At 40.3% G+C, this 11,299-nt stretch overlaps 1 protein-coding gene across 2 annotated transcripts in view; it reads left to right on the forward strand.

The window, feature by feature from the left end:
- OPHN1 (oligophrenin 1) overlaps positions 1 to 10,153 on the forward strand; it is a 180,138-nt gene extending 169,985 nt beyond the window's left edge. For both annotated transcript variants that reach the window (XM_088463133.1, XM_088463134.1), the window contains 5 exons: positions 1,009 to 1,278; positions 1,626 to 1,791; positions 1,932 to 1,982; positions 3,463 to 3,514; positions 8,697 to 10,153. In XM_088463133.1, coding sequence (XP_088319259.1) covers positions 1,009 to 1,278; positions 1,626 to 1,791; positions 1,932 to 1,982; positions 3,463 to 3,505 — 530 coding nt within the window. In that variant the 3' untranslated portion in view covers positions 3,506 to 3,514; positions 8,697 to 10,153. The remainder of the gene's footprint in view (positions 1 to 1,008; positions 1,279 to 1,625; positions 1,792 to 1,931; positions 1,983 to 3,462; positions 3,515 to 8,696) is intronic.
- Positions 10,154 to 11,299: the final 1,146 nt, after the last annotated feature.

The raw sequence follows: 11,299 nt of genomic DNA on the forward strand, positions 1-11,299 counted from the left end.
ACTTGGAGAATCACAAGTACCAGCATGCGGGGCATTACGGAGCCGCTGGTATCTGTAGTTCACCTGTAAAGAAATGTTTAAATAAACACAATACACACACACCGTGATAGTAAAGTTTTAATACATACATACACACTCGCCTACATTACCTGGACTGGTCCCCTTCTCCCTGTAGGTATCCATGGTCTTCATAAAATAAAAAAATTAGAAACGCGATCCACGCAACAGGCAACAACCACGATGGTTGTTACCTCCTGAATGAAGAGCTCAGACGCGGCTTCTACCTTTGTAGAGCCTTATCTGAGCGTTCATTGGCTGAGAGAGGACAGCCCCCGCCTCTCTCAGCCAATGAACGGCTCCCTCCATTGATGTCGATGGAGAGCCGCAGGTTTACTACAGGTTATTTTGCGGTTCCCACCATTGACTTCAATGGAGGGAGCCATTCATTGGCTGAGAAAGGCATAAACACTGTATGATATGCCGCAGGATCGTGTCCGAGATTGGCAGATCTTGCCTGCAGCAGGCAAAATTTCTAGATGCGATGTACTACCCGCATGGATGTGCATAGTGATCATGAGTGGACACTCCCGATTAGGACATATTTTACAAGATCTCTCATTCCGATGCATCGCAATAGGGTGGAACGTGTAAAATATCGCCTAGTGTGTTTCCACCTTTAGTTATATGAAACCTTGAGAGCAAAATAAGGTATTTGCCATATTATGATTCCCTGAACCCTACCATGTTATGGTAACATTACAACACATTATATGATTATGCTTAAACTTCCTCTCTTTATGTATGATGAGTCTTCCTGTGACACTAATGAAAATTGTTTTACTCTGCCTTTATGTAAAAACTGCATAATGATCTTGGTAACAGTGGCCTATCACATATGCAATAGCTACTCATCCGTGGAGATGTTGTCAGACACTGATCTACCCTGCTGATCCTCTTCACTTCAGGAGAAAAAAGTGCAATTACTCCCGTGTGTGTTTCCTTCCTCAGATGATAGCTTTGTACAGAATGGAAACGGCTCACTCACAGACAGTGATCACCCGCTCCCTTTACAACGAAAGAAGATGGTGCCCTGGATGGATATACAGAGTCCCACAGATCACTGCTCTGAGGTGGATGTTTCTAAGATGGTCTCATTGATGCAAGACAAAGGGGCGAAGACAAATGCAAACCACCTAAACGGGGATCTCCCTTTATACTCTGTGCCCACCAAAGCCTCTCCTGTGCATGCCAAGCGGCCTACAGTCCGTCCCAGAGAAGGTGACTTCACTACCACACATTTTTTGCTTTTTAGTTAACGTACAGTGTGTGTGTGTGTGTGTGTATGTATGTATGTATGTATGTATATATGTGTGTGTATCCTTGTGAGGTGGTGGAGTGTTCAGTATTTTCTGTATGTGGCCAAATAGTTCAGCAGGTTTAGGTAGTTGTGAGCACCACACATGCGGGTACAGGGACTGATTGGTACAGCACATCTTGGACAATTGAGAGCATTTGTTTTTGTTTTTATTAAACTGTGTTTTCTTAAAATAAGTAGGTTTTTCATATTCCTTTAAAAAATCTAAACTGTGATCTGTTGTTAAATTGCTGAAACTGTGCACATACAGGTGATTATGATAGCATCAGCAAAGTCCGTTCACCAGGAGAAAGGCCAGTTATTTCCCGCCCACCGGTGAGACCACCTGACCCACCTTGCCGGGCAGCCATCATCTCTAAAACTGAGCCCAAGACTGATGTCAACGCTAGTGGAAAAGAGGAAATCCCAGCCTCTGTGTGAGTGACTACCCCATAATGACAATTGTTTATTTTAATGGATTTGTATTTTTGTCCTTGTTTTCTGTGTTAAAATGATTTTTTAGAAGGTGTTAGTATATGAGGATTATGGTATTTATGCTAATATTTATATTTTACAGAGTGGCCTCCCGGACCAAATTCTTTGAGAAGGCATCAAGACCAAGGGGAAAGTGAGTAATACAGTTTCTCTTTCATCGCTGTCCTTGTAATTACATTAAGGGGACTGAGTTACAGTATTTGTACCTAAGTGCTTGAGAGCAGAATATTAATAGATAAATATATCTCCTGTAATATATTCTAAGAGATGACAAAATGTCATACAGTACAATAGAGGCTTTGGGGCATATTAGAATACGTAGCGGCTACAAAAGTTTTGAAAGGTCACTTCTACAATCAGGGGCAGTGTAAAAGAGGATGGTGCCCGTGTGCAGCCTCCATGCAGGCTCCCCCCTCGCCGTCACAATTGCTGAGTAGATATGTTACTGGTAATTTCTCTACTGCTCAAGTGCAAATCTTTAAAAAAAAAAAAAATGGTGGCCCCCGCCATTTTCCTATTGATTTTTGTAGCTCTGGAACCAGACTCCAGAGAGGCAAGTATAAGGTAAGGGTGTAGGGTATTCAGTGTGGCCCCCCCTGGACCCAGGGGCCCATGTGCACCCATTATAGATACACCCTTGTCTACAATAAGCAAGCTCCATGAAGTCTGCTTTTATTCTGCATTAATCTGTGATAAAAGAAAAATGCAGCAGAATATTAATGATGACACAGAAGGATTTGTCCATAGTTGAAGTGACTCACTATACTAGTCTTGTAATAAGATAAAGTAGAGGATTAGCTTTGAGCAACTTGTGAGCGAACATCTAAAGTGGCTTCCAGATCTTCTGTCATGTGACCCTGCTTGTTATTTAAATGTCTCTCCGCCACTTACAGTCCACTTTTAATTTTACCATTACATTACTGGACAAATGATTTCTATGTCATCTGTGTAAGTGAATGCATTTACGTGTCATTTTATTGATGTGGCTTGGCATAGATCAGTGTGGAGCTTTGTATTGCTATATAGCAGCCACATTGCGTATACATATTAATTAGGGAGATGAACAGGTTTCAGTTTCCAGCTTGATCTTTAATGCCAGTACTGTACTTGAAAAGTAGCTAATGTGCATTATTCAAAATTGTAACATTATAAGCACCATTACATAATATCAGGGATACTTTGGCAGGAATAGTTTTTTTATTGTGTAATGTCTGTTGCTTTGGTCTGATACAAATGAACATAATTAAAAGGGTGATAATGATCTTCTGTGATCTAATGTCTTTCCTTTTCTATAGTCTTAAAAAAATTTTAAAATGTTAAAAGGTGTCTGCCTTATACTCTGATGTAACCTGATATACTAGTTGAGGTTCCCTCCTGGGTCAGATTTCATGCACTCTGGCATTTTTTTATTATGTTTTACATGTTTGTCTTTAAAAAAAAATAAAAAAAAAATAAAAATTGTAGTAGTGTGTTTGTTCTATTTTTTTCTGCTACAACACATGGTTAAACTTATTGATCTCTAAACTGCAAATAAAGCTGCAGTGAGTATGAGGAATTCTAGATGAAAGTGTTTCATTTATTAATATTCATTTATATTTCCATTTTCTACACAGTCCTCCATCACCTCCCCAAAGAATTATTTCAGAAGAAAGCTGAGTCTCTAAGGTATACGGCTTATTATGTTTTTCACTTTTGTCTAGTTGCACCAGGTATTGGGTTTTATTTAAGATGAATACATTAATGGCTATAGCAGGGGCGTCCAACCTTTTTTTCTTGGAGTGCCATATTAAGAAAAAGACTTTTGAATGGAAGGCCACAGGATTTTCTTTTATCACAGTTAGCCACCCAGCAATTAGGTAAGGGTTCTATGATGGGTAAGTCTTATTCTAAGAAACACTAAAACTAATAAAAATCTCTAGAAACATGTATTTTTTTAAAGTTTTTTTTATTCAAATTTTACTCAATGTTATACTTTATTAATGCAAACTCTTTGTTCGTCTGTGCCCAAAATTCATATGATAAACACCAATGTCCCCAATTCATAAGCCACAGAGCAGTGCCTCCAATTCATGATATGCCACAAATCTGTCTCAGATTCATAATATGCCTCAGAGCAGTGCCACTTATTATAATAATGCTCAGAGCAGTGATCACATTTCATAATGTGTCACAGATTCATAGTATGCCACACAGTGCCATCAGTTCATAATATGCTACAGAGCAGTGCATCCAATTCATATGCCATATACTGTATATGTGCCTCACATTTATAATATGTCACACAGTGCCATCAATTCATAATATGCTACAGAGCAGTGCATCCAATTCATATGCCATATACAGTGCATCCGGAAAGTATTCACAACGCTTCACTTTTTCCACATTTTGTTATGTTACAGCCTTATACCAAAATGGAATAAATTAATTTTTGTCCTCAAAATTCTACACACAATACCCAATAATGACAATGTGTAAAAAGTTTTTTTGAGATTTTTGCAAATATAATTTAAAAAAAAAAAAACCTAAGAAATCATGTACATAAGTATTCACAACCTTTACTCTATACTTTGTTGATGCACCTTTGGCAGCAATTACAGCCTCAAATCTTTTTTAATATGATGCCACAAACTTGGCACACCTATCTTTGAGCAGTTTCGCCCATTCCTCTTTGCAGCACCTCTCAAGCTCCATCAGGTTGGATGCGAAGCGTAGGTGCGATTCAAGTGTTGGGCTCTGGCTGGGCCACTCAAGGACATTCACAGAGTTGTCCTGAAGCCACTCCTTTGATATCTTGTGTGCTTAGGGTCGTTGTCCTGCTGAAAGATGAGCCGTCGCCCCAGTCTGAGATTAAGAGCGTTCTGGAGCAGGTTTTCATCCAGGATGTCTCTGTACATTGCTGCATTCATCTTTCCCTCTATACTGACTAGTCTCCCAGTTCCTGCCGCTGAAAAGTATTCCCACAGCAGGATGCTGCCACCACCATGCTTCACTGTAGGGATGGTATTGGACTGGTGATGAGCGGTGCCTGGTTTCCTCCAAACAACGCCTGGTATTCATGCCAAAGAGTTCAATATTTGTCACATCATGGTCTGAGAGTCCTTCAGGTGCATATTGGCAAACTCCAGGCGGCCTGCCATGTGCTTCTTACTAAGGAGTGGCTTCCGTCTGGCCACTGCAGGCTTGATTGATGGATTGCTGCAGAGATGGTTGTTCTTCTGGAAGGTTCTTCTCTCTCCACAGTGGAATGCTGTAGCTCTGACAGAGTGACCATCGGGTTCTTGGTCACCTCCCTGACTAGGGCCCTTCTTCCCCGATCGCTCAGTTTAGACGGCCGGCAAACTCTAGGAAGAGTCCTGGTGGTTCCGAACTTCTTCCATTTACAGATGATTTAGGCCACTGTGCTCTTTGGGACCTTCAAAGCAGCAGATATTTTTCTGTACCCTTCCCCAGATTTGTGCCTCGAGACAATCCTGTCTCGGAGGTCTACAGTCAATTCCTTGGACTTCATGCTTGGTTTGTGCTCTGACATGCACTGTCAAGTGTGGGACCTTATATAGACAGGTGTATGCCTTTCAAAATCATGTCCAATCAACTGAATTTACCACAGGTGGACTCCAATTAAGCTGTAGGAACATCTCAAGGATGATCAGTGGAAACAGGATGCACCTGAGCTCAATTTTGAGCTTCATGGCAAAGGCCGTGAATACTTATGTACATGTGATTTCTTAGTGTTTTTTTTCTTATTAAATTAGCAAAAATCTCGAAAAAACTTTTTACACGTTGTCATTATGGGGTATTGTGTGTAGAATTTTGAGGACAAAAATTTATTTATTCCATTTTGGAATAAGGCTGTAACATAACAAAGTGTGGAAAAAGTGTTGTGAATACTTTCCGGATGCACTGTATATGTGTTTCACAGTTATAATATGTTACACATTAGTGCCATCAATTCATAATATGCTACAGAGCAGTGCTTCCAATTCATATATATATATATATATATATATATATATATATATATATATATATATGTGTGTGTGTGTGTGTGCCTCACATTCATAATATGCCACACAGTAATGCCAGCAATTCATAATATGCTAAAGAGCAGGTCATCCAATTCATATGCCATATATATGTGCCTCATATTTATAATATGCCACACAGTAGTGTCATCAATTCTTAATATGCCTCAGAGCAGTGCCACCAATTCATATGCCATCTATATCTGCCTCATATTTATAATATGCCACACAGTAGTACCATAAATCATAATATGCTACAGAGCAGTGCATCCAATTCATATGCCATATATATGTGCCTCAAATTTATAATATGCCACACAGTAGTGGCAGCAATTCATAATATGCCTAAGAGCAGTGCCACCAATTCATAATATACTAAAAATAGGGGACGGAGAGTATCCAGAGTCCAAGGGAAAGGTGACCATCCCTGATGGCTTTGGCACAGTAGTTAAGGCTCTAGGGGACCTCACAGCCAGGATATACCCTGATATTGCCGATATCCCAAAAAAAAGTCCATGGACTGGCTGTGCAAGTGTTCCATTCAGACACCCAAGAATGACATGGCTACCATCAATAATGACACTCTACTTCAGTCGTTCGAAGGGGTAGAAATGGAGTACAGCTCTGTTGATTCGGTTCTGCAAGTGGATGATGCTGTCCACTACCCTGTGGAGTTCCCCAACACCCTCAACCCTCCTGGCCTCACAACCCACAAGCTTCTCAAAGTGGGGGTTCCAGTGATGTTGCTGCAGAACCTCAACTTGCCCAAACTCTGTAATGGCACCAGGCTGCAAGTAAAGGCCCTCCACAGGAACGTCATCGAGGTCACAGTGTTCGCTGGCTGTACTCGGGAGGAGAGGGTGTTCAAGCCACGCATACCACTCATACCATCGGAGTACCCCTTCAAGTTCAATTGGCTGCATTTCCTACTCTAGATCTGCTTTAATGACCAATGACAAGTGGCTAAATCCCCCTCAAGATCTGCTTTAATGACCATGTACAATTGTCTGTTTTACAATGACCATCAACAAGCATTCGCTGAAGGTGGCAGGGAGTGACTTGAGGGGGGACTGCTTCTCACATGGGCAGTTCTACGTGGCCTGCTCCAGAGTGAGCTCACCCAGCAGCCTGGTGATCCTAACATCTAAGGAGAGAACCACGTGGTTGTGGTTTACAAAGAAATCCTTAAGTAGCGAAAAAAAGGTTTACAAACAACTTATTAAAATAAAAGTAGAAAAACTAAATTTATTTAAATTATACTTCCATGCTCCTTTACCCCAGAGGCATAAAATGAACTTGGCATATACGTTAACTTAAACTGGGATGAAGGAAATGGAAATAGTAAATATCTAAGGTCTACCTGGGTGAAACTGGGCACATCAGCTAGTTCAGCAAATGGCACACAGCATTATCACCAATGAAACGCATATAACACCATGTAATAAATGTGTGTACCGCAGGCCAGGTTGCTGTCCGGTGCAGAGTGCAAACAGAGGTCATAGAGTCATGCTGACCTTTGAATCTAGACTCCGAAAGTCAATCTGAAATGGCAATCCCCCCCCATCTTTGCCCAGCTTATTAGAGGTGGTTGGCACAAACCTCCTCAGCTAAACGGCTCTTGTTCGGCCTAAGTTCAGAATGCTGCACAGGCTGATTTACACAGTTTCACTCAACGGGCGCCCTGCCTGAATATGGGGTATTCCAGAATATGGGGTATGCCAGAATATAGGGTATGCGTTGCAGCAGGTGGTGGGCTGCATTTACCCCGTAGGCCGTAGTTTGTATGCCACTGGGCTATAGCAACTGCTCGCTGCTTTTTTTTTTACTTGGATTCCCCACCATAGACTCTTTGTCACTGACAGACTCTGGCCTACATGTTCCTATGTGTCATCCCTGGAGAAGCCAGAAAGTGTAACTTGGAAATATTATTTTACTAGAGTATAAGAAGCCTGATGCACATTAATAGAAATAGAAGGAATGGGATCTTACAGCTGCTATACTGCATCTCACCCCTAAATGAGTACAAGAGAGAACTTTATTAATGTAGTGCACAAACCACAAGCCACACATGCACTTAGCTCCTATGAGGTAACAGACTGCTTCCAGCTCTATGAACAATATGGGGGAATTGTGGCATCATAGGAGGTTTGACTACAAAACCATTGTTGTAAGGTGGACACATCAGGTAATAATAAATATACAGGATATTACAATGCTATGGGGCAGAATATGTCATAAGGGGTGTGTGCTCATAATTCTGCCTGATTCTACGTTTTTTTACAGGCTGTACTCATAAGCCAATGGGATCACTTTCCAAGAACTGTGTGGCTAATATAGTTATAGTACAGACTGATATATTGATAGAACAGACCTAAGGAGCTAAGGCTTTGTGCATGTTGTATATTGAGACAGGAGTATGTACCAGAATGCAAGTTCTTTGGTAAAGTAACATCTCGCTTAAACAAATACTGTGTGTGTATATCTGTGTGTGTGTGTGTGTGTGTATATATATATATGTATATATGTATGTATGTATGTATGTATGTATGTATATGTATCAGATAACTGCTGCGTGACTTAACTTTCTGCATAACTAATATTTGCCCAGGATGTTATGAGCCGTTACTTTTAAACAGGACTCACTCAGTGCCTGTCACTGATGCACTGTTTTAGGATTACCCATTTTGTCATTGTTGAATCTTTCAACTTAACACTAAATGTAGGATTTGTGAAGCTGAACAATTTATGATGTGTATAAGTTAGCCTAGTTTGCATTATTTACACCAAAAGAGAGTGATCTGCACATTTTACATTTGTTTTCCCAGAATAGAACAATCAATTTCCTTGGCTGGTCCCAGGAAGGATCATCATCATCGTCATCATCAATGTTTATTTATGAGAGGGCCGAAGGATGTCAACCACTTTGCCAAAGTGGTTTATGGCTGCAGCCGAAAGACGAGCGTGTTCGGCAATGGGCCTACATGAATATATAGGCCTATATACATGTCTTTATTGAGCACTTCCTGTACTGATGGGATGTTCTGAGACGTTCTCCTTGGATGTAAAGTCTGGAAAGTGAAAGACTTAGAGCCATTGGTCCTCTCACCTGCTTGTCTTCAGTAGGAGGCATGGATCCTGCATCAAAATGACCAATAGGATTTTATAGTTACATGATTGTTTACTTATGTTTGATATATACACACACAGGCAAATCCTCCAGTTTACATTTATGTTCTGAATATGGAGTCCTCAGCAGGTGTCACACTTGGAATAAGCTGAAAGTAGTCTGTAGTGTAACACTGTTAGTCATTTAATGAGAGGATTCATATTTATTGTTCAATTGAAAACAAGATACTTTAAAATGAATGGAAGAACTGTTCCAGAACGGAACAGATTCTGTGCTGGTTAGGAGATCCGTTACTTCAGTTCAAACTATTATTAACCAGTGTTTTTATGTAGACAATATAAAGAGCAACAAAGTATAAAGTCTTATTTTACCTTTTTAGAAAAGGTGTCTTTAAATATATTTTTTTTATTACAAACATCTTATAGCATGGAACGTTAAAGCAAGCAATGACAAATGATTGCATATTTGAGTGCCTTTTTCACAAGAGCTTACTATCTACAGTGTGTGTCATTGTGACAGGCACAGGGATTACATGATAGCTCGTAGTGTGAAGGACCAGGAGTTCCGTGGCTTCCTTAGCGGAGGCTGTGCTTCCCGGCTTTATCATTTATATTACCGTGAATTTCTGAAGCACCTGATGGATATATGACAGATACAGTAACCGGCTACTGCTTATGGAACTAGGAGAAATGAACATATTGGGCCTGATTCAGAGGTGGACGCTAATGCAGTTGCGACTTTTTCTGCAGTGTGACCGTTATGCTAATGTCGCAGCCAATAGGATTCATACAGTGATGCCCATTGTCTGTGATGCTATTCCGCCACTTTGTGTATTAAGAACATTGAACATCGAACATTGCACCACCCCCATGGAGGCGCAGATTATCCGTGTGAACATGGCTGCCAAAATCTGCTTAAAAAGTCACTGTCACGGCCCATGACTGTCACCCTCCCCCACCCCAGGTACATCCCATTAATTCTAACTTGAATTACTTCTCTCTGCGTTCAAATTCATTCTGTGTCCCCCGGCGGTAACCATCGGGACGCATGCGCACTGCGACTGACGCATGCAGAGACTGAAAAAAATCTAACTTCGACAATGCGTCCATCTCCGAATCAGATATAGATATATATATATATATATATATATATATATATAAAATAATATTATATAAACATGTTGGAACATTGTATATATTGCTGAGGGCCCCATGTAAATGAAATTACTAGAGAGTAGTTGCACAGTTGCCACATTCCTTCCTTGCACTGGCTGCCTAGTACAGGACCAAATAACATTTATATCACCTACTATATCTATATATATATATATATATATATATATATATATATATATATTATAATTTGATTACTCTTGTTAAGTATCACTAGTCAAGTTATTGACTCTTGTAATTTGCTTATCGAGTGAAAAAATTATGTATACCAGGGGTTCCCATACTCCGCCATTACAGTCCAAGTTTTAAGGCTATCTATGCTAGATGGTTAAATAAAATTGACTGAGGTACTAATTAAGTCACCTGTGCCCAAGCATGAATATCCTTAAACTGTGGACTGTAATGGCGAGTTTGGGATCCTCTGATGTATACCATGAAATAATCAATTTGTGTTCTGCTTTACCATAAAGTGCATCATCACAAATGCAAAGAATGATAGGTATTACTACAGGACAGTGGTCCCCTTTTAGTGTCAGATTAATTTGCATTACTTATTTCATGTATTTGATTACAAATTTTACGTTGTTTAGACTGGTGGCTGCTAGACCACCAGATAATTTGTATTGCTTCTTAAGTCAATCTTTCTAGACTTCCTTAAAATAATTGCTTTCATACGTTCCATTGAAAATTTATAGATATAATTTATTTTCCCCACCAAGCATCTAGGCGGCCAGTACACATTGAGGCTTTTGTAGCTCTATCCTCCATCACTATCCTGCAAGTGTAAATAAAAGCTCTCGCACACACTACTGCCTGCTGGAAATGACTGAAGGATTTAACTGTAGCTGTGAAAGATCTCCACCTGCACCACTGCCAGCTTCATTGTATCTACACTCTGATGAAGATGGTTATATTGTGGGAGCAAGTTCGGTGTTCTGTGTAGGAGGACAAAGATTTCCTACCCTGAAAGCTCCAAATCACCTCCGTACCTGTACAAGGCTCTCCCTAGTTTGGGACTCAGTATATAATGACCAGGCTGGGCATTACAGGAAATAGAAGTTCTTGAGAAGAAGAGAACAGTTCATCCTTTCCCTCAATGTTGTCACACAGCCAAGTGATATGCAGGGGA

The sequence above is a fragment of the Taudactylus pleione genome, unplaced genomic scaffold (assembly GCF_031769625.1).
Source record: "Taudactylus pleione unplaced genomic scaffold, aTauple2 ptg001325l, whole genome shotgun sequence".
NCBI classification, from domain to species: domain Eukaryota; kingdom Metazoa; phylum Chordata; class Amphibia; order Anura; family Myobatrachidae; genus Taudactylus; species Taudactylus pleione.